The 24,179-nt window shown below is 39.8% G+C and overlaps 1 protein-coding gene across 6 annotated transcripts in view; it reads left to right on the top strand.

Moving 5' to 3' along the window:
* The first annotated feature begins 1,264 nt into the window (after positions 1-1,264).
* Positions 1,265-24,179, top strand: part of LOC116713566 (fibroblast growth factor receptor 2-like) — a 56,329-nt gene continuing 33,414 nt past the window's right edge. For 4 of the 6 annotated variants that reach the window (XM_032553762.1, XM_032553765.1, XM_032553763.1 and 1 more), the window contains exons 1-8: positions 1,265-1,853; positions 4,566-4,828; positions 13,409-13,666; positions 13,979-14,053; positions 16,151-16,317; positions 18,846-18,969; positions 21,799-21,989; positions 22,358-22,493. In XM_032553762.1, coding sequence (XP_032409653.1) covers positions 4,645-4,828; positions 13,409-13,666; positions 13,979-14,053; positions 16,151-16,317; positions 18,846-18,969; positions 21,799-21,989; positions 22,358-22,493 — 1,135 coding nt within the window. In that variant the 5' untranslated portion in view covers positions 1,265-1,853; positions 4,566-4,644. The remainder of the gene's footprint in view (positions 1,854-4,565; positions 4,829-13,408; positions 13,667-13,978; positions 14,054-16,150; positions 16,318-18,845; positions 18,970-21,798; positions 21,990-22,357; positions 22,494-24,179) is intronic. The other 2 variants (XM_032553766.1, XM_032553767.1) reach the window with 2 other exon arrangements.

Below are 24,179 nucleotides of genomic sequence, written 5' to 3'. Positions count from 1 at the left end.
CTCTTTGACTCACTAAAATATCTTTTACACATTTTCATATTACAACCACAAGATTGAACGTATTTTACTGGATTTTAGAATAAAACAAAGCATCATGAAGACCCAGGAACCCAGCAGACAAGTTATGGCTTTGTTTAAGTTTGAAGCAGGGTTAAGATATAAAACGACATCTGTCATTCATTGAAGAGACATGAGAGAAAACATCCTTCTTGAAATAAACGATATATAACTCATCCTCACACATTCCCACTGTGAAACATGGGAGTGGTGCCATCATACTATGGGAATGTTTTACTGCAGTAGAAGTTAGAGAAACTGGACAAGGCTGATGGGAAGAAGGATTAAGGTAAAAAACGGTACAATTGTAGGAAAATAACCTGTTTGAAACTTAGGCAAAGGTTTACCTTCCAGCAGGATTATGACCCTTAACATGCAGCCAGAGCTGGCATGAAATAACTTAGATCAAAAGCATATGTATTGGTTTAAATGGCCTAGTCAAAGTACTTAATAAACTTCATACATACAATCTGACTGAGCCTGATCTATTTTGCAAATAAGGATGCCAATTATCAGTCTTTATATATGCAAAAAGGGTACATTTTTCTTATTTTTCTTTGCAAAAAAGTTTCAGAACCATATCTAATGTTCCTTCATTCTCATAATGATGCACTGCTTTGTGTTTCTCAGTCAGATACATTAAAATGCATTGATGTTTGGGACTGTAATGAGACAAAATGTGGAAAGGTTCAAGGAAAGTGTATCCATGGCACTGTACCAGAGGGATAAATGCATAAATATACAACTAACTGAGGTTATTATACTACTACTATTTTGGTTCTTTTGTAAAATATATTTATTTTTCATCTCAGAGTTTAGTAGTGGTGTTTTTATGAAGTTTATGGGCCGTAATGATGTCCTATAAAATCTGAACAGCTTGCAGGGCAGGATAGAGACGACTGGAGAAGCGCATCTGGTTGCGCGCCCTTCTTTTATTTTCCACTAGGCGGCGATGTATTTCTGAGCTCGGACAGCTCCGGAGCTGGAGCAGCACAGGCGCTCAACTCGGGTTTTAACCCGTGTGAGAGCAAGTTTGAGCGCAGGGAACTCTGCAGTATGTGATGGGCGGAGGAAGGCAGGGCCCAAAGGCACTGTGGCCAGGAAGTGGCTCGAATTACACTTCTTATGAGTGGGAAGGGGGGGTTTGGGGGAGTGACACCCTCTGGATGGAAGGAGGAGGGCGGTGTATAAGACGTAAGAATGAGAAAAAAAACTAAACCTGACAAAAGAGTCTGAGAAGACCGTGCGAAGGCTGTTGGTGGAGGACTGGAAGAAGACGCGTAAAGACGCTTCTCGCTCCGGAGGGAACCGAGTTTTGATGGATTTTATGACATTCCGCATCGGACAATTATCCTCTGCTCCAGTTTCAGCCTCCTTCCACGTCCGTAGCGCCTGCAGACTTTCTGTTTAGTTGACAAGTGTGCAGCTCGGGAGCTCCGGGCATGTTTTGCGCTCTGGAAGGAACTTGGTGACGGGGAGGAAGGTTTCGGAGAAGGGGGGGACAGCGACATGGTTTTCTGCGCTGTTTTCGAAGGATAAGTTGCGTAAACTCGGATTTCCTTGCATGGCATTAGACTGCAGCTGCAAATCTGGTTTTGGATATATCTGATCAGAGTCGATGCCGGCTGATTGTGGAATAGTAAGCTGAGAAAAGGCAGCGCCTCGATTTTTTCCTTCATTTTTTAGCTGCATTGTGGTGTTGGAAACATTCCTCTCACTCTGGATTCATCTCATGCCCTCACCTCCCTTATCCGTGCATGTCAAAACAGAGATCTCCACGATTTTAGTCCTCACTGGTAAGCTTTTTTGTTGTTGTCTGTTTACAATAAGGACGCAGTTTCGCAAACCCTTCCCCAACGTATTTGCATGTAAAGACTCCTGCGGCCGCCTTAAGTTAGAGAAGAAATCCTCTGGGTTTGCGGTTGAAAGACAACCGTGTTTCCTTCTCGGGCTTCTTGAGGAACAACTCTATAGAAGTTTACTTTTAGATATTCAAATTCAAAAATGCGCTATGCGTAAAATGACATTACCCATATTCATCGAACACGTTAAAGTTCATATGAAGTGAACGCTCTCCTAGTTTACTTGTTGGATGCTAAACCTCAGTCTCAATTGTTTTGCACCCCTCAGTTGTTTTTCTTCTACCTTCCCCACCAAAAAACATCATACAGCATGATGTTGCCACCACCACTTTTGTATAAAATGCACAGTTTGTTTTTTAAATTAACATTTATTAAATATATTTGACAACATAATTTATTATTTAATAAATCCAGTGTATTGAGTGATTACCTTGATAAGCTGATATGTTTCTAAAGCTTCACCTTTCCCACAGCGTGATGCTGCCACCACAGTGATGGTGTGTTGAGGGAAAATGTGCAAAGTGAGTTTGTTCTAGAAAGGTACACCATGCTACGCTACACCTTGCATCATCATCACTTTAGAACCCATTAACAAGTGTCCTTGTTATTTATTACGTGGCTTAATTTTCCTACATGGCATTTATGGTGCCAATTACCCCGTGACTGCAGTTGTTTTTTCACCGCTTGGTGCCGGAGCCCTAAATCACAGAGCAGCTTCAAATGAGCCCCCATTGTGGAGGGGGGGAAAAGCCAAGTGATTTGAATTTCAATGAGAATTCATGCAGTGCCAAGAAATGTCGTTCAGAGCCGGAGTATTAAAAAGAAGCGGTGCTCATGTGTGGCGCAGAAGTTCACGTCTGCAGCATCAAAATCCAAACTCTGCAGCAGGGAATGCGTTTTTCAAGCGGTGCGGTTTTTATCCACTCTAACTCAGTTTCTGTCAATATAACTTTTTTTCTTCATAGAGTTGGAGAGTAATCCCTCTTTTGATCTCGCTTTAGGAAGTTCCGATAAGTGAACCGCTGAGTTTCGAAGCAATAATATGTAATTTCAATAATCAATAAGACACATGCATGCCTGATCAAAGAAATTAATAAAAGTTAAAAGACGTATTTTCGACATCATCTGTGATTTTCTCCTGTTAAGGGTTCCTACTTAGTCTTGTAAAGTCTGGAAACGTATTTATTTTTATCATTTTCTATGACTGTATAAACTTGGAAACAAAAATTTGAGCAATGAAAAAATATGAAAGTTTACATGATGATACTTATTTTTCCATTATCTTTAGAAAAATAAATAAATAAAGAACATGTTTTGACATTTCATATTTTTATCACATCGTTTATCTTTGATTCATACGGATTCACCCACATCCTAACATAAATTTTCTTATTGTCAGTTTGGTTTTGAGTTACTGATGGAAAATGATTGAAAACATATTTATTAGAAACGATTAAACAGAGAAATTTCACTTCTCTGTGGCCTCTATAACATCCTTTATCAAGGTCTTTAAACTTGCCTCTTTAAACTGGGTCTTGCTTAGATACCAAACAGCACCATTATCGTTAGTGTTTGAACTTTTACAAACAGAATGAAAGCCTTCCTAGTTGTGCTTTAAGAAATCTGTTTTAGTGTTTTATATTTATGTGTTGATTTGAAAATAGAGCTGATTAGTGGAATAAATCCCAACTGGGTACATTTTATGTACTTAAAATATCTGGAGGGTTGAAAAAAATGATGGTAAAACCTAACACTGAAAATTAAGTGTGGAAAATTGTGGAAGTTTAAAATGAAAAAATGTGTAAGATGCTATTTCTGTTTAAAAAGCCAGAATCAGATGTGTCTTTGAGGGTGAAACCAGCCGATACGTCCAGCTGGAGCAGAGGGAATGCAGGGAAGCGTGACTTGAGCAAACCTCCAGAGACACTTAAACCGCGCTTCAACCGCAGATGTCCTGCTAAACAGGCTGATACGCATGTGTCCCAGTATTGAAATATTGCCTTTCAGTTAAAGCTGATCTCATAATCGAGTCAAGGGAATGTTATTAAAAACAATTTACAGCAGCAGCAGCAGCAGCAGGGAAGGCAACAGGTTTGGTGCATCTGTTGTGCATGAAAGTGAAGTGAAGAAGGTAGCTAAGCTTTTTAAGACCTTCTGCACCTCATTGCTCACAAATATTTCCTTGTTCAAGTTGAAAGAGGGGGGGAAATATATGAGTATGCTAAAATGGAACAGGTGACGGTGTTGGAGAAATTTCTCCATTTCAAATTTGTGTGAAATTGAATAAAGATTTTTGAGTCTGATCATTGAAATGCTGCGGCCATGGGACTTGGAGAAAGACCAAACTGGTTTGACCGCACGCCGCTTAAAAACACTTTTACAGCTCTCACAATATACCCTCAATCCATATGATTACCAGGAGTGGAGACGCATTGTGGCTGCTCCGCCTCACAGTTTCGGTATGCCTGTGGCATGGCTTGTTTGACAGCATTTCTCTACTTTTTCCACTCCAAAAATAAAGTCAATCTAAACTAGGACTAGTTTCTACATAAGCAATAAAATCAAGTATTACTTGTTGTTGTTTAAACAAAAATGTCTCCGTCTCTCCTCTTATTCAAAAATCCTTCTTTCTCCTTCACCTCCTAGTCCAGGCGACTGGGTGATTTCCAGAGAGTGACAGGCTGACCCCCACCGCAGCAGTTGATGGTTGGGCGGACCCCCTCAGATGGGATCAGTGTCCAGGGGGAGGTGGTGGAGAAAGGGGGCATGGGGAGCCCTGTCCCCCTCTGACGGGATGGCCTTGTGGGTCTGGCTTCTGGCCGCCGTCTTGCTGTCTCTGCTGAGCGTCAGCGTGGCCCGGCCGCCCATCACCGCCACCAGGGAGGAGGAGACCAGCGTGGAACCTGAAGGTGAGCAGCATGAGCCTGGGGAGGAACACATGTGAAGATATATACACATTTTGTTTCATGCTTTTGGATTCGTTGCAATATTTGAGCTTTATTGGCCTAGGCAAAGCACTGCCAGTCAGCTGGCTGAAAGAAGGTTCCTGCACATTTCCTTACCTCACAAGAAAGGCAAATTTGATGAAGTATTTTATTTTGTGCAAACCAAAGGAACAGCACACATCATTGTTTTTAAATCGCTGTTTTAAAACTACAGCTGAGTGCCATGTTTATGTTGCAGATTGCTTGACTAATTAAACAGCTTTTATCATCTGGTTCTGCTTTAAAGAGCAGAACAGTAGAAAGGCATGGCAGTCTGCATAATATGCACCTTTTTTAATTTCTTTCAGCAATGGATTCCTTCTCTTTGACTTTTGGCACAAAGTCAAAGAGAAGACTTTGTGCTATATTTGTGACTTTGAATTATATTCAAAACACAATTTTGGGACAAACAGTAACCAAATTTTTAGCTCAGATAAATGTTTATAGAACAGAGATGGAAAAGACAAAGTTGCCTCTGGTCTTAAACAATGTGAGATTATGTCTGAAAGGTAAACGGTGGAGGGATGTCCACATAAAAATATCTGTTGTAGCTGGAAGGTGTTTGGAATTGATCAAATGACCAATCCTAACCTTAAATGCTGATGTTTCAGTGAAATTTGGCTCCACTCTATGGGCTGAAAAAGGAAAATAATATATTCTTCTGTAAAAAATAAAGAAAAGTTTTCCATAGATGTCAAGTGTTTGGAGAATATTACAAATCTGCAAGTTCCCACTGAGTTTGTGATTTAATTAAACAAACTAAAGGGGAATCATTTACTTCAGAGTAATGAGGTGTTGTTTTCCACACCAGGGGGTGAGTGATTCACACTTTTCTGTTTTCCCTCAATGACATCTCTGCTGGTCCAGGGTGTGATTGAGTGTTAAAGCCAGGTTTGCGACCCTCTGGTGCGTGCGTGTGTGTGTGTGTGGGAAAATGAGGGTGGGACTGTGTTTATACTGGAATCTCTCTACTAAACCTTTCTGCATTAGAAGAGGAACACAGAGGGTGAAGAGAGAAAGTCAAGTCTGCACAGGGAAAGTACTGCTGCATTACTCCAAACGTGTCGTTCCTAAAGCTTCAGAAACTTGCTTCGCACTGCTGTAGTGTAATTTTCTAGTATTTTTAGGCTTGTCTCAGTCTGGTTAGAGACAAGTTAATTAGTTGTTGTGACGGACGGTAAACCGCATTCCACAGCTCTTTGTTCTCAGGCTTTAATCAGGATGCTAATTTTAAGTTAGGCCAACAAGTGAGCATCACTTTTTAAACCACAACCCCCTTCTCCTTCACACCCACACTCTACCTACTTTTGCCCTTTCCCCCCGAGGTCAGAGTATCCCTCTTGCCTACCTTGATGAGAGGCTGCTTGAACTGCTGTCTCCTGTTGTTTTTGTTGTTCTATGCCAGACTGTTTGGCTCCATGCTGGTGAGTTCAGAGCCCCCACACGGCTCCAACGCTATGCTATGTGGCCACAGGGAGGACGGAGCGAGCTTCACAGAGTTGCACAATCCTCTAAGAAAGTTCTAAGAGGATTTGTTCATATTTGACTTCTCCTTCTCTTGGAAAGATTACAGAGAGTTGGTCAGCGGTGAAGTCATGTGACTGGAGATTAAGATGGGTAGACCTTCGAGGGGTCACATGGTGAGGCATGTAGGGCTTTGCAAAAGAATGTATACCTCACAGGTTATCAAGGTATAAGCACAAGCTTTGATGCATTTTATTGTGATTTTAATTCATAACCCAGCAGAAAGTGCTGCCTACTTGTGCAAAGTAGAAGGAAAATGATGTGTGATTTTTCAAAACATGTCAATTTGTATTTAACCCTACTCTGTTACCCCTAAATAAAACCCTTTATGCATCTAGAGACTGAAGAAACATCTTTCTTTGCATATCAGCTCAGGTTCAGTCATATTTGTTTGACTGTGGTTGTGAATAGGCCTGTCACAATAACAAATTTAGCTAGGTGATAAATTGCCCTTGTAGTTGCTGCGATAAATGATTTTGTTGTTGAGACCATTTTCAAGTAGTATGCTGCTAATGGCATCTTAATGCAAGTTCTCCATCTCAAAGACCAATAAACTTTAATTTTTGCAAAGAACACTTCACACTGGATCCGGAAGATATCTCAATATCTAAAATAAAACACAACAGCCAAAGACAATAAATAAAATGAAAAGAAAAATCACACACAACTGAAAGCATAAATCAAATGGATTATGATGTCTCTTTAAACAAAGCTGAATATGAATCATCAGAATGGCAATTTAGCTAAATTTTTTTTAATTATCTGATTAATTGCTTATTTGCTGCAGTCTTAGTTGTGAATATCATTTTAAAACATTGCCAAAGATTCTCAGTTGGATTCAGGTTTGAACTTTTACTGAACCATTCTGAAGGTGAGCCTCTATTCCTTGCTCAAGTTTTGTATGGCAGATTCAGAGTTTTTGTCTCAAATTTTCCGTCTTCTCTGACTGCTTCCCTGTCAGTGATGAAGAAATGCATTCCCACAGCATGATGCTGCTAATGGCTTAGTAATTTTCCAGACTGGGTGACTTCAGAAGGTAATTGGTAGATCTGGATTTTATTCAGAGCTTTCAGAGTAAAAGTGACTGAAGTTTTACTTTGCTTTTCATATGCCTCTTCAAATCTTGCGCTTTATAAATAAAAGCTTGGCGCTTTTTTATACTTTTGATCATTCAAACATTTAAAATAAAAAGTGCATCCTTGTTTCAAAATTAGGCATTACTTTGTGTTGGTTTATCACATAAAATCCTAACTGACAATATTGGAGAAAGTTCAACAAATTCTTTTCCATTGTATTGCAAAACATGCACAGTCCTATCTTATCTGAGTCAGTTTCTCTGTTCAGCTTGAACGGCTTTCCTTGATTGAATTAGAGTGACATGGTACCTGTAGTATGCAGATGTTGAAGAGACAGAATACCAATACCTCGTTTTTCTCTAACCTAACAACAACCTCCCCTTTAGAGATGTTTTGTATTTCCATCAGCTCCACCCCTAGCCGCCCCGCAGCTCGGGTCACACCGCCGCCTGCGTGTGTGTGTATGGAGGAGCACAGATTGCTGGAGATGTTTCAGATTGCATATCAGTCTTGTCTCCTTTGAGCCCACGCCTGCACCTCCGGTGGCCCTGCTAGTTTGTTTACCTGTAGCCGCTGTAACAGAAGAAGTGGAGCAAGCTCGCTGGCTACAGCCTCCACAACAGACCCATTGTTGTTGCTGCAGACGCTTCAGTATCTACGGGAGTGTTTACATCATCCAGGCGCTCTCCATTTGCACAGCGATTAAAATGCACTGACAGAACCGAGCAGCAATGAAGCCTAATCTGAAAGGTGTGTGTCTTTGACATTGAGTGCCTTTTGTATTTCATGTGGGATGAACATGGCACCAGGCACCCTGGAATGAGAGCAGCTGACTGAAGTCGGCTCATAGTTTGGCTCTGCGTTCCTGAAGCTGCTGCCAAACTCTGTTCCTAAAAAAACCTGCTCTGGTCAGCAGAGAGACGGTTTTTCCAAAATACTTCAGTAGTTAAATAAATCTAGGCTCCATTGTACATGAAGGAAGAGACTCAATGCTTAGATAGACACTGGAATAAGATGAATTTAAGGTTTATATTCAGAAGGAGGTTGTGAAGTGTTCTGGAATGTATTTTGTAACCTGATTTTCTTCAGTAATTAGCTACAAAATGAGCTCATGCTAAACAAGTGAAAAACTCTGTGTAAGAGTGTTTTTGTGTTAGAATGAGGTACAGACCTGCCTATCTGTAACACCCTAGTATTTACACAGTAGGAGTGCAGTTGTAAATGCATAAAAGTGTCAGCTGGCCAGTTAATGACAAGCAGTGTGTTTCTGGAGTGTGTGGCTTTGACAGTGGAACTGAGCTCTACATAAATACACTGTGTGTGTGCGTGTGTGTGTGTGTTAGTGAGCAACAGGATTCGGGGCAGGGACTTTTTGGACTGGATGCACAGCTTTCAGACGAGGACTTTTATTAACTTACCGTTGGCTGGTGTTGGTCGTGAAGGTCCCAGTGTGTTGTTTGCCTTGGCTTGTCGGTGCACTGGCCCACCTCACGCTGGCCTGATAAGAAGCCTGGAAAAGCTTCTGCCTGAGCCAGATTGGGCCGTTTGGGCTGCAGCAGGAGGCATATGGGAATCAGAATCGGCATGCTCAGGTGTCGGACGAGAAAGGAAAGGAGAAATAAAAAGTACTCATAGATAAAGATGACTGCCTTATACCAAACAAATTTGGCTCATGCATGTAGGTCTGTTAAAAAGCTACTGGTTAATTCAATTTATCTAAACATCTACTGGATGAATCATATGCAGCTTCATATGCTCATTATCACATTATTAAAAATTTCAATGCATTTTATGACAGGCCATCATACAGTAGTGCATGATTGTAAATAAAATTGAGTACCACAAAATAGGGGTGGGCATTTTGCATGTCATTAAGAATCTTGATTTATTGGTGTAATAATAAATTACAAGGAATGATGTTTTTAAAAAAAACAAAACTGTCCGTATTGTCGGGATTGTTATTTTTACTATTTTCTCCACTGTTTGTTCAATGACAGTTTCAATAAATATAAGTACATTTATTGACTGGTGTCCCAAGAAGCGTACAAACGGAAAATTTGTGTTTGTGTGGCTATGATTTCTGTGCCCTGCAGTCACAGCCATACAGTTACCTAAAAAAAAGAAATATAGTTCATATTGTCACTTTTGTCATTATCACAATACTATCATAAAATATTGTAATAAAAGTTTTAAGTCCATACGCTGACCCCTACTACAAAAAGATTTGCCCATTTCTTGATGGAGTTAAGGGTGATGTGGAGTGGTACTTTGATTTTGGTCTGCTGTGATTTGCCCTTTCAGGGCATTGTGCCTGTGATGGTAAAAGTTAGTTTCATTACTGGTGACCTGTCCAGGGAATATCTTCCCTCTCACCCGGTAATTGTTGGACATAGGCACCAAAGCTGCTATGACCTGCAAAGATAAGTGGAAATAAATAAGATGAATCAACTCAGAAAAATACAGCTAATAACCGCATCCTGGTTTGTGCCAAACTGAAAGGTAGCAAGACTGACTGGGAACAGTTGTACTGCCAAAACAAGCTGATATGTCTTGCAGAAAAGTTACTTGCAAGTTAGTTTTGTCTTATTTCAAGTGTACTAAGAAGTTTGCACTAGAAACTAGACCAAAAATACTGGGTAAGATTTTGTGTTTTTGCAGTGTGCATTTCACTGCAGTCAGGCTGCAGGTCTAATTACTGCCAGCGTCGATAGGAACGAGGAGGGACTGCCTGAAACCTGTTGTAGCTTTTGAAAAAGGAGACACTAAGTGAGTTTTGAAATATAATTGCATGGGCAAAAGAACACAGATGAAAGTGGGAAGGAAGAGTAGAGCTGCTTAGTGGGAAATGAGAAAGTAATTTGTTTCTAGATTATTAAAAGTGTTGTGCAATCGATTCAAACTTTTTGTTCCAGTGGTGTTCCTGTGTGCGCTCTTCTTTGAATGTCAGAGGTTCCCATGAACAATCAGGTATGTTGAAGAGGTGTCAGAAGGTTACGGAGGGGTCAGGGTTAGGTCAGCGGGGTCACTAGTGGGAGTAGGTTGGGGGTTGAAGATGTGTGGGAAGAGGGAAGGAGAGGACAAAGCGGAAAGGGAGGGCAGAAGAAGAGAAGGAGGGATTGATGGAGGGAGACAGATGCACACAGCAGTGATAAGAAATGGAGGCTGACAAAACTAACACCTGCATGCTTCCTTTAATAAGATTTGGAGAAATTTCTTTCCACTGCTTTTGTACTTGTTTTAGCATGTGTGTATTCACATCCCAGGTGTTGCTTTGTTATGTCAGAATCATCTTAAAGTTCTCCACACCCGCATCCCAGCAGTTACTTATTTAAAACACTAATAAATGGGAAAATCTTGCAGCAGCTGCAATGCCAAAGCGGAGGCTTGTGGTGTAGAAATGTTGTAAAAAGGTAGCGGAGACAGCTCCCCATCAATCAACCTGACCCTCCTCCTATCAGACCACACATTCAGGGCTTTCTGGGAAGGGAGGGGTTAATTATTTCCGCTTTAGTAGCAACAAAGACAATGTTGGAACTGTACCTGCCTCTTTGCCTGGGGGGACCGTTACAAAGTTTGCACACATTCCCCAACTTCTGAATTGTTGCCCGATGACTTTCCCAAACCTTTCAACGGCGATGTGTGTGTGTGTTTCATGCATTCTGGTATTTTTCAACGACGCACTCACACATACACCGCAAGCACATATGACTCGGGTGGGGGTGTTGTTGAAAAGGTGCACTGAGGTAGGGAAAAACTGGGAGTTCCTTTGCCTCTATAATTACACCTATCAGGCTCCAGCCAAAACTCTCCTCATTTACCATCATCATTGGCTTGTTTTGTTCGCTTTTCCATTGCTGCTTTTTTCCTCTCTCCAATCTTTCTAAACAGGTTTGTTCTTAAGCTGTTTCCAACAAACACAGAGCATTAGGAAATTGCTGCATTTTCACCCGAGAGAAAAAATGTGCCTTCCTTCCAGTTTTACTTGCAAAAATATTCACACCTCTTGAATAGGGTGGCACTGATATGAGAACTTGGACTGATGTTGATATTTGATATTAATATTGCTGTAATTGGTTATTTTACATATATCTACTGACATTGTATTAATATTTACCTAACCTTTCGAAACAATCACACCGCTGACATGTCTTCTAAGAAACCGACAATCTATCACTGATATATTGAAACACATACACAAATGACAACTAGATTGAAATAAACATTGGTTATTAATATTTGGCAGATTTATTTATCAGACTAATACCTATATGATTTAGAAATATGTGAAGTATGCAACATAACATGCATTCCTACTGTTGAACTACTTAGTGCTTTTCCAAGTTACCACTACAGACTTTAATGTATTCATTCTTTGCAAGCACAAAATGCTGCATAACAGTAAAGTGGAAGGAAATATATTGTTACACATAAAATCTTGATGTGATAGCCCTAAACAGAATTCAGTGCAAACAATTGCTTTCAGAAATTAAATGACATCAGTTTGTTCTGTGAAGGCATCAGAGGATTCCTAGAGTACATTAGTGAACAAGCAGCATCGTGAAGACCAAGAAACACCGCAGGGGTCAAGTTGTAGAGAGGCTTAGAGCAGAGTTAGGCAATAAAACAATATCCCAAACTTTTAATATCTCATGGGACACTGTTCACTCCACCATTCAACACTGGAAACAGTATGGCCCTAATTTGAAAGGCAAGCGGAGTATTAGTCAGAGCATCAGGCCCTTAAAGGAGCTGCAGAGAGTCACAGCTCATTGAGGAGAAACTGTTGACAAATCTGCTAGCTCTGTTCTTAAGAGAAATTGATTTTATATGGGGTTGAAGGCTTTTGAGATTTTTTATTTTGTGAAAATATTTCAGCTTTCACTTTACACCAGCAAACAACCTATTTGTATTTAACAGAAGATAATGTGAATACTTTCAGAAGGCACTGAAAGTGTAGCAAGTTTTAAGCCTTATTTACATGTCAAGTGAGATAATTAATTTCAGGGTTGCATGAGTGCGTGTTTGTCTCCGATCCTAGAGGTCCTTACTTGTCTTCATGGATTGGAAGCCCTCCTCCCTCCTCATTCTGGACTTGTTATATACGCTAGCTGGCAGATTTGGTTTTCCTCCAAGAAATGTAGATTTTATTGCACTTTGTTCCAGTACTGTGTATTTCTTTCTTCCTGGCTGAGTTTTGCACATCCTGTGTAGGGAATGTAGATCTTTCATGGCCAAGGAATTATGAAGCAGAGTGAAGACGAGAGAAAACAGAAGAGTTGGCCAGGTCAGGAGTTTTCTAGGTTAGTTGCACAGTGGAAATCAGAAAAAAACTCAAAGAAGGGTTCTCCCCCTACCTTCCTAGATCCCCTGCCTGACAAGCATTTCCGCCAGACCTTTCTAGCTGCTTTCCCTCTCTGACAGGCTGACATTGTGCTACCTTCAGTGCTTGTAGTTGCACACCAGTTTGCCTGCCTGGCATCTATACTAACCTCGTTAGAGGTTGGACAGGAATGTGTGGACACGCAGATTACTAACACTCACCTGCTCACAGTAATTGTTAGGATTTTCTCCACACTGGCTGCTATCGCAGATATTGCATGAATCTATTTGCTGATTATGCAAATCAACTGATAACTGAACTGGGCTTCCATGGGATCCATTTCAAATGACTGACTGAGCTAGTGGATAAATTCTAGTTTTATGGTTTCTTATAATGGGACTTTTTCCTTCCCTCAATTCTCCTCCTGCATAAGTTGATTTAAATGGTGAGTGGTGTTTTAGTTCCAAAACTATGGCTTGTTTCTTCCTCTCTCATCTTGTTCCTCCTCCTCTTTGTGCACTCTGTCTCTGCTTCAATCCTTTTCTCCCCCTTCCCCAACTTCCACCTTCCAAATTTGCTCTGCAGAGGCGTCGAACAAATACCAAATTTTTAAGCCCACGGTGTGCTCAGTGCACCCGGGCGAGGTGCTGAAGCTGAGTTGTCCTCTGCCGGTGACGGGGACCATCACTTGGACCAAAGATGGCGGCTCTCTGGGCACCAACAACCGCACACTGATAGAACAGGAGGTGCTGCAGATTCGTGATGCCATGCCCAAGGACTCGGGCCTGTATGCCTGCACCAGCGTGGGCAAAGACACGGTCTGCTTCATAGTCAATGTCACAGGTGAGTCAGGGAGACAGAGTAGGACAGATCAGAGCAGGACAGACGGCTGGGTGGGGAGTACTTGGTTGAGCTCAGAAAGTGGTTGTGGATTTGGGATGAAGTGGAGGAAGATTTTGTCTTTTTGAACAGAATCTGCTGAATATTTAGGTGTGTGGTTAGCAGTAATAGTCGACAACCTGATTGACCAGAAGACTGAACTGAAAGTTGATTCTCAAGAAACCAATAAGATTTCTGGCTCTGGAGGTCTCTGGATGCTTGATGGCATTTGTGCGTTTGAGTTGAGTGAATGGTAACCATGGATACTCTGTGCAGATGCAACCTGGTCGGGGGATGATGAGGACGATACAGACCGGTCAGAGGACACTTGGGCGGACAGCGTTCAGTTAAGTGAGTATGGGATGAATGAACTAGAAACTAGACACGCAACGCAGGAACTACTACTTTAGTCCCAGATCTCCATATTGACTTTCTCAGAAAACATTGCAAGTGGGGCTTCTGTCAGTGCTACGATATAAAAGGAGGAACAAGTGAACTGTAATATGTAAACTTCAAGGACATTGATGGATTTAGCTTTCTGGAGAAACTTTGAGGGAAAAAAATCTTGACTCAGCGCCGGAGTTAGATAACCTCAGCTTACCCGAGGCCAGCTGAGGACAAACAGCCGTGCATGTCCGGATGCACAAGGCTTACTGAAAGACGAGGGGCCACAGCAGTTGGGCCAGCAAGACAATTTGGCTTCATCTGTAGAGAGGTTTGATGGTTCTGCTGCTTTGGACAGACAGGATGGGAAACGGCAGCCTTCACCTAGTCGGGACCTGATGCACCGACTAGGGCTTCAGTTTAACAGGGTTCCTACACTGTCTTGAAAAGTCTGGAAAAGCATGGAATGTGTGTTTATCATTTCTCCAGGTGTGGATAGGTAAAAAACAATTTTTTCTTTTCTTTTTTTTTAATGAAATAAAATCAACTAAAACTTGATTTATATTTTAATGATAAATCCCATCTTGGATTAGCCACATCACAGGCTAATTTGAACATTTTACATATTATTATTTTGCTTTCTTAACTTACTGATTGAATGCACACTTGTTCCAAATCCAGGAAGACTGAAAAAGTCACTGCTTTTTTAGTCTCTAATAAAACCATAAAACTTTAAGTTCAGAACCAGATTTAAATTCCACTGGATCTGCGCTTCTTAAACACAAAATCTAAAACAAAGGACTAAAACTTCTTATTCTTTAACACTTAATATTTACAACGATTGCTTTAAAGAATCTATATTCCAATCTATATTTACAAGTCATTACAAATCTGGTCAGTGGTTACAGATGTTGAAGTAGAGTCAATTTATTTTGATTTAGATGAATACTAAAAGCCAGTTCCAATATTGTTCAATGTATGGAACCTGGACAAAATAAGAGCCAGTAACGATTCAAGCAGTTTATGGTTATTTTGTACTTCATTTTCCAGAATGTTATAAGAATTGCAGAAAAGCCACAGTCTGTATAATTCTTTAACAGAAAAAGCAAAAGAACTGAGGGGTGAAGATTTCTCCTTTCCTCCCATTGAGGAAGGAAAAAGCATTTCTGAAACAGCCATGCAACTATGCTGGACATGTCCGGTCGGGACTGCTGTTGCAAGATGAGAAGAATCTGATAGTACTACACAGATTAGACATTCAGTAATAAATCTTGGAGCAAATATTCTCCTGGGGCATTGCTGTTTTAATGAGTCATGGTGTTATCTGTGGGTATTCCCTCTGTCACTTGCACTCCGGCCAAAAGAAGAGGAAGTGGTGGTGTGGAGGACCGTTTGGGTTGTTGTTTGTCTTTGAGTGTCTCTTGCACTTTTCAGTCCCATCTGCTTAGACAATCACAGTCCCAGGTGCAGAGGGACTGAAGATATAAATATATGAGCACAAAACCCAAGAAAGACAGTAGATATTGATATGTGGAATGAGGGAACTGTATTTCATTATTAAAAAGCTTTAGAAATGTTCTCCAAAAGAGGGACATAATGATTTTTCAGGCGTGATAAGTATCTCCAGCTATGTCGTCCATATATAGCTGAGTGATTTACAGGATAGCTATAGTAATTGAAGGAAGTAGGAGTAGGAAAAAAACTGTTAAGTGGATTGAGATAAAAATTGAATGTCATGATCTGATTACCCTTCTAGCAACGCCCAGCCCCTCAGAGCTGATCTTTTTTTGGTTTCTGTTGCTCCCTGCAGAGCCCACAGGAAAAGTGTGTTTTTGTTTAGTCGTGGACGTTCAGAGCTTTAGGTCATGTTGTGCAAACGGTAGTTTGGCTAGTGTTGCCAAGAAAAAAGGGGGCCTCTTTAAGAACGGTTCAGGTTGGATTCTTCTGCAGACACGCTCCTTCATGCCTCTGGACTAAGCCAGCCCATTTTCCTCTGAAGTCAAGCTGTTGAAACAGTCGACACTGTCAGGAAATGACTGAACATGGCTTGTTATCTGGTTGCAGGCGCGCCATACTGGACTTCACCAGAAAAGATGAAATACAATTTTTACGTGCCAGCTTCCAGTACAGCGAAGTTCCGTTGTTCTGCTGGAGGATATCCTCAGCCAACACTGCGTTGGCTTAAAAACGGCAGGCCTCTCCACCAGGAGGACCGCATGGGAGGATACAAGGTAAAATCCAAACAAAAACGTAACATAAAATGTGTAATTTTTAAAAAATTACTTAAAGACACATATTTAATATGATTTCAGGGAAGGAAGAACTGCTTTTCATTTTAAATGTTACACTGTAGTAGCGTAATTTGAAAGCTACTGCAGAAACACCTGGATATTTGCACTGATCCAATATGTCTTTGAAATACTTAACAAACTAGGTGGAGGGTTTTGCAGATAAATTTAAAGCCTGGATGGGAATAAAATTTCAGGGAACTCTCTGAAAAACTTGTCTGAAAACTCTGCTATCTGAGTTTTTCTTAGTGCTTTAGCTTAATTTTTTTTTTAAACATTTTCTGATTTAAGTACTGAGGTCTGAACTTTTTAAGAGTTTGTATCAATAAAATTATATTTTTCTACAAAAAAAAAAGAAAAAAGAAAAAGAATCAAATAAATTATTCCTTCCATAATTCACCGACTGGCCTTTCACCTCTTTTCCACCCTTCACTGGAGAGATGGGAGGAGATGAGACAGAGAAAACGAGGACAGGGTTTCTGGTGTGAAATTGGAATTGCTCATCCGTGGACGCTGTCTCACCAGGATACTGTGCAGAGTCTCTCACTGTAACGTGAAATGGTTCTTTAGCCCCATCAATTAGAAACATAATCCCAGGACTGAGAGGGCAAATGCCCTCAGACAGTAACGTATAGAGAAAGTAGGTAGCTTCAGGGGTTGAACTGAGTTCAGGATGTTAGGGGAACTCAGTCAGGCAGAAAACTGTTCCTCTGGCTGTAGTTAAAAACTAGCTGGTTATTCCTATGTGGGATTTTGTTTGTGTTAAAGGTGCTTTATGAATTTTGTTGCAGCAGCATAAAAATGCAACATTTATTCATTAGAGGAAAAGCCCACTTGAACAAATGAGTGTTTTGCTACCCCTGCTGTTAATGCTTTGCACACTCCCACTTAGGTTTCCTCCAGTTTAGTTTACCAAACTGTGGTACAAATATCACAAGTTTGCCTTTGCTGACACACATTCATATACAAGGTAACTTTGATGTTTGTAATATATTTAATTTAAATAAAAATGTTCTTTTAATGTTTTAATCACCTCTTTAATTGGGGTGCAAATTTGATGAAAATCAGATCAGATTACCACCTGTAAAACATAGAAAACAATCATTGCATTACATTAAGGTATTAACATAAATTAGTTGCATAACTCTCAGAATGAGAGTTATGCAACTAATTTATGAAAAAAACCCTGAATCTGAACGGGTCTTAGGCTCATGGTTAATAAATAACGCCTTATAAGTGAAAGTTAACATTCTGCCATGAAAAGTAAGATACAGATCATGGTTGTGTTGCTGCCCAAGTTTCTTCCCCTGCAGGTTTCAGCCTTTATTAAAACTGAGGGAAAAAAACAGCACCAGAAATGATTCAGTCAGGCTGTCAGTTACACCGTGGGCATTTCATTCCTCTCTTTTTGTCAACAAATGTTTCACAAAAGCTGTACCTGAGCCCAGCCCCATGGCCTTACCTCTCCATTGTGTGAAATGTAGGCCTGTACACGCAATAGCTACAGTGTCTCACTTTAGTGTATGGATGGAAACCTCATTGTTTGCTTACACCTGTGGTTTCCATACACACTAGAAACTATGCTTGCAAATTATTTTGAACAACTGCGTGCTTGAAACAGCGCAGACTGCGGAGGTGGTTCTATATACAATGGTAGAGACACACAAGGATTAGACTATGGGTTCTCAGACATTTTAAAACAAATACCACATGACTTCATACAAATGTTTACAAGTACCACTTTCTTTATAGATAGTTGTACTTTAGTTCTAGGTTTCCTGAACATAGAACAACAACTAGGAACTGAACAGATTAGTTAATGTGTGTGACTTAATAAGATGAACTATTTCTACTGAGGAGTTTAAGTGTTTAAGTTCTAACTTAGAAAATCTACCAGACAGATCTTAGCCAAGATTTCAAGTGGAAAAAGTTCAAGATTTCTCATAAATTACACCTCAAAATCCAATATGGCTGACAATATTTAGAATTTAGAAGTAGCTACAAGGTGTTTGCACTTTTTATTATCTGATTACATCTGTAATGCAGGGTACTACAGCACCTTTTTTAGTTTACATATTTCTGCAGGAATAAAATTAATGTACATCAGTTGTTTGTTAGCTTATATTGCTAATTGCAGTTAGCCTTGCCAACAAACACAATAACCGGCAAATGTTTCCAGCTTTCAAACTTGAAACCTCAACAAGATTAGGTTGTGTTTTATATCATCTCCAGAACCAAGTTATGACCTCAGAGGTCATAGAAAATAAAACATGCAGCCAACAGCACTTGTTCCTGGTTCATAAAGTTCACAAAATTTCTCCACTGCACTCCAACGACAAAGTTACAACAGTTATAATTGTTCACACCTTCCAGCAAATTCCTCCTTCTTCCATTTCTTTCTTTTAGCTAAATTTGTTCATGTTCTTTAATTGTACCACAGTGATCTCAGTGATTCTGTAATTTGACCACAGGTTCGGCACCAGTCCTGGACGCTGATCATGGAGAACGTGATGCCATCGGACAAGGGAAACTACACCTGTTTGGCAGAGAATGTGGATGGATCCATCAATCACACCTACTCTATGGAAGTATTGGGTCAGTACCCAGACTTTTATTATACATGCTAAGCTTAGTAAATTGGATAACTGACAGAGACAAAAACATCCTACAGCGAGTGAGAATAGTGTGTGTGTAGGCTTACGATTTGATTGTTGCACAGGTGTACTGTAGATACAGGTGGAGGTCAGGGACTGCTGCTGAGATGTTTTTATTATGTTAAATTACAATATTTTTTAAAACTTTAAATGTCAGTTCAGTATTTTTGAAGGCTTTTGTCTGCTTACTACGTCTGCTTACCTGTATTAAGCAGATGTGATCTTGCAGACAGCTTACAGAAACTAAAGACCTGGTCAGACTGGTGGAAGGCTAATAACCCATAAAAATAACACTGAATAAATAAAGACTGTTATTACTGTAATAAGTAATAATAACAAACACACTGTTATATTACTTTCACTGTTAAGTGAAAGAAAATAGTCTGTTTTCTGCTTTATGTAAATTATATGTCATAGATGTTTGACTAACATCGTGAAACTTTGTCCTAGAATGAAAATCTGCTTCACTGATGTTGTAATTTTTAACGCATTAAGCCAGAGTGGGCATTTATAACAACATTTAAAAAAATATGTAAACATTTTATAATGCAGTGAACCCCTGCTACAAAATGATCCTTTAAAGCTAACTTGGGTATGACAAGGACGATTGTTTATCAGTCTTTTAGCTTCTGTCCTCAACACTGCTCATGGTGAGTTCAACCCCAGCTCAGTCAATCCCTCTATCCTGATCTTTGAAACTCAGAAAGAAAGGAGTGCTTTTCCCTCTGGAGAATCGATAGACAGCAGAGACTACAAGGGAGAGTGGGATAACAGTAGTAGATCATTATGTGTTTGCTCACACCAGCTTTGTTCTCCTAATTTGGCATAGACCTGATCTCCTTTGGACCTGCTGCTCACCACTTTGTGAAACAACAGTACGCATAAAAGTTTATCTGCTGCAGTCATTCTTTTAAAGGCTGGTCAGTGAACCATAGATAACTAGACAAGACGGGAAGCTGCAGTGGTCCAACTTGTCATCCAAGGATCTAAACGATTTTTCCACAACTGGAGTTATTCCTGATCTTGTTGCACACTTCCATTTGTTTTTATTAGTGCCTACGTTGTAGGGATATTATTTTCTTCAAACTATTTGCATAATGTGAATTTATAGGCATATGGGCAGAAACACATTATGGCTAATTCACATGTGCTCACCAACTGAGACCCCTTGCTCTTCCTCTCTCTTAGTTTGACTAAAACTCTCTTTCCAACTGGATTTTGCTTTTTTATTCTAGTTTACTGCAGAATTATAAACCTCTTCTATGACTGGATCTGTTGTTACTGCTGCCTCTTTACAACCTCTTTCCTAAATTTTTGTTATTAGCTCAGGGTACAAATGGAGAGTACAAAAGAGCTGAAATTGAGAGAAAAAAACTTGTTTTTTTTGTTGCCCAAGTGACAAGCACTAGTCAGACTTTACTGGTTTAAGCTGGAGTCTGGACAAAGGGGCACAGTTGGCCAGCTACACATGGCACGTCACAGCTATTCAACACTGTGTGGGTAGCCACATCCTACTCTGTGCCGCACTAAGTATTTCAAGGGTCTCTACTCGACCTGACCCCCAAGGTCCCCATGAGGCAAGCTACCAGGTCACTCAGAGTTCAACGTCCTTCACTGGTCACCAGGGATTGCTGCCATCAGATTGCTCCATCAATTGCTGGATTATTGGGTGGGTTCTGTCTTTGAACTTCACAGTAGATATTAGTCAGCTTTGCAGTATCTACTGTTCTCATGAGGCTCTATGCCTCTTTTCTGTTATTCTGCACATGCATTCCTTCTGAAGTCATTTGTTTGGTTTTAATTACAGAACGTCCAAACATAAGACATGGAATCACATTATTGGCCAAGTTTTGCATAGAGTGGGCACTACTAGCTGATTTTGTGTACTTTTTTCTTCCACCTTAAAGCTAATGAATGCAGTGCTTTGTCAGGATCTGGCACATACAAATCTAATACAAACACACTAAAGATTGTGTTTTTGTTGTGAGAAATTGTGGAAAAGTTAGAGGGTATAATACCTTTAAAATGCACTGAATACCGACTCTGGTTCACTCTATTGGTCTTGACACTTCTAAGTTAAAGTCATAAAGCTTTCTGGTCCTGTGGTTTTGCTTAGTTAATAATGTTGTTAGGTGTTTATAGTGAGTGCTTGATATTTCCACCTTCTCAAAGTTGGAAAAGTTTGAGAGGGTAAAGAATGCTGGAAAAGTGGGGGCAAATATAGACTGACAATAAACAAAGCAAACCATAGGAATGTGCAGAAAGAGAGGGAGATCTTGATAGAGGATTTGACAGATTTCAGAAAAAGCAGTGAAAGAAGAAAGACAGTAGAAGTCTCTACTTCCTGGAATTTAAATGGTAGTTTGTGCCAGTTTTGTTCTTTTTATTAAATGTAGAATCTCATCCGTTGACATTGGCTGATGATGACTAACTCCAAAACTCATAAACACACATGAACAAATAAATCCACTGCACCTACCTTAAGGTTTTGTTTTGGAAAGGCTCTGCTGTGCTCATGAGTCATGTCACAGTATGGGAGCTGTGGGGACTCCTCAGGGTAGCTGTAAAAGCTGGGGGGATCTGAAAGAGGGCATTGTTCCTCATATCTCCCTCTGTTTGACTTGAATACTAAATGTTTACATGTGTAACAATGCATAGGATGGTGTACTTTCCAAAACCGCCACATATTTTAGTAATTAACCATAAAAATCAGTCTCCAATTATTTAACCACTGAACAATTATGCAATTTTTTTTACTCTCTTTCAACAGGTCGGCAGCCACACCGGCCAAATCTCCTGGCCAGTTTTCTTTCCAATACCACTGTACGCATCGGAGAGGATGCCCAGTTTCAGTGCAACGTTTATGTTTATGGTGAGTCTCACTTCCAGTGGCTGAGACTCATCCCCAGGAATGGTACTCGTTATGGGCCTGATGGACCCCCCTACATCAAAGTGTTAAAGGTAGGTCACTTTCCACCCTACGCTTTTTATACTCTGACCACATTTTCCTCTCTTGTCCTGTGATTTTCTTTATTTTTAGTTGAACTTTCAAAGTCAGATAAAAAACCTATTATATTGCCATTATATTGCTTGTAATGTTGGTATACTTTTGTTTCTTGCTATTTTAGTTGTGCTTTAATTTACCTTGTATATGTTATGGTCAATACGTCTTAGAAAAGTCATAGACTTTATTTATCAGAACCAAGTCATTGTAGCTACCATATCACATGAACAGATGAAACAGTATTTAATGGGTAGCAGCGTACTGCTGTTGTTTTTGTTGCTATGTGCTCCTGTACCTGATGCTCATTTTGTTTGATGCATTGCAGAGCTCAAACATTCCCACAGACATGGAGTTTCTCACCATCACTAATGTCACAGAGGAAGACGCTGGGGAGTATCTCTGTAAAGTCTCCAATCTTCATGGGGAAGCCATCCAGTCAGCCTGGCTGAAGGTCATCCCAGGTAAGCTACTGAGAAAATATGTTTGATAATTCTGCCAGGATCACCTACCAAGCTGCTGTTTAAAAGGTGTTTCCAGGTATATAAAGTCACTTACCAGTACTTTTCTTTCTTTTCACCCTTAATTGATTTTATCCAAAGTAGTTTAATTTATATAAGAAATGCAAGTAAGCCAAGACTGCTGAGGATGCACCCAAATGTTTACAAGGATTTATTATGCTACATTTTTAATGCTAATCTTGGGTATCTTTTCATAACACAGTCTCTAGCCAAAACAGTTACAGCTCAAATTTGAGTTCATAAAATCAAGATTGATAGGGTTATTAATCCAGTAAGTCTGAGCAGTTTAAGAACAGTCACTATAAGATCTGCCAAAGCGATCTGCAAATCCAAGTGAGGGATTTAAAAGGGCTGTATCACAAGTACAGTCTATTTCTAATTCTCCAAAGTTGGAATTGACTGCTTTTGACAGAAACAGTAATTCGAAGCACTAAAATCCTGACAGAATTTTGCTTGATGTTGAAGTTTCTGCTCCAGTTCTGACCAGCATTTTTACCCTGCTGTGTGCAGGCATGTATTGGTACGTTCGTCCAAACAGCTCACTAGAACAGCTTACTTTACAAAAGTGAGCCATGAATTGGTTGTGCAAGTATGATTCACGTAATCAGTCTGCAATTTACTTATGAGGATTTAACTGCATTAAGGAGAAAGCATTACTCCAATGCTGCTACTCAAACTCCTATCAGTTCCACTATAGTTTCTCACAACTTCTGTTTTGGCCCAGAAATCACTTTAAGTTAATCTACACATGTGATAGATTGATCAGGAGTCGAAGTTATTACAGACAATAAAATAACTTTTTTACACACAAAAACTAGTATGGAAAGCTGTTTATTCATTTGTGTTTCATACGCCGTGATTTTAATTTTTTAGGATTGCTCTACATCATAATGATATGTTCTCTTATGAAAGGGAATTTTATTAGCTTTAATGCAAGGCGATTCTTCCTTTGGTTAGTTCATCCATTAGATTACTCCAATGATACAGTTTGCTCAACAGCTGTAACATAAGACCAGCAGGGACCATATATTCTACAATATTATGTGAGCTGGCAGGCTGTTGAATACCCAGAGAAGATAACACTGTAGCTTGCAGGCGGCTTATTGCAACTCCAGACGGAAGTAGAGCTCCCAGAGCAACTTGACGGTTTCCCAAATCCAAAACAAAATGAGGATTTGTTTCCACTCTTCTTTTACTCCTTTCAAAAACTCTACTCTTTGGTTCTGATTCTCCATGCAACTGAAATTGCAACTGAAACTTATATATAGAATTCTGCTTTTTTTTCCAGTTATGTTTTTAATTTTTTCTTTTTGCTGATTCCTATAATTGATTTCTTTTGTATTTGTTCATTCCACTTTTAAAAAAATAATGGTAAAAAGCCAAAGCTCATTTTATGTTCAGTCCTGGTTTTTTTGTGTATATACCAGCTTATTCATATGCTGGTAAATATATACTATGTTATAGTGTAATTCCAGTTATATTAATGGAACTGTAGTATTCCAGTAGCATAATTCCACCCTGATAAATTGAGAAATTCAGTGAGGAAAAAAAAAACAATCTCATGGCATCATGGATTCTTTGAGATTCTTCAATAAAGCATTAGTCTAAGAATGCACAATTATGCAACCA

The sequence above is a fragment of the Xiphophorus hellerii genome, chromosome 22 (genome assembly GCF_003331165.1).
Source record: "Xiphophorus hellerii strain 12219 chromosome 22, Xiphophorus_hellerii-4.1, whole genome shotgun sequence".
Taxonomy (NCBI): domain Eukaryota; kingdom Metazoa; phylum Chordata; class Actinopteri; order Cyprinodontiformes; family Poeciliidae; genus Xiphophorus; species Xiphophorus hellerii.
This window is presented reverse-complemented; position numbering and strand designations above follow the sequence as displayed.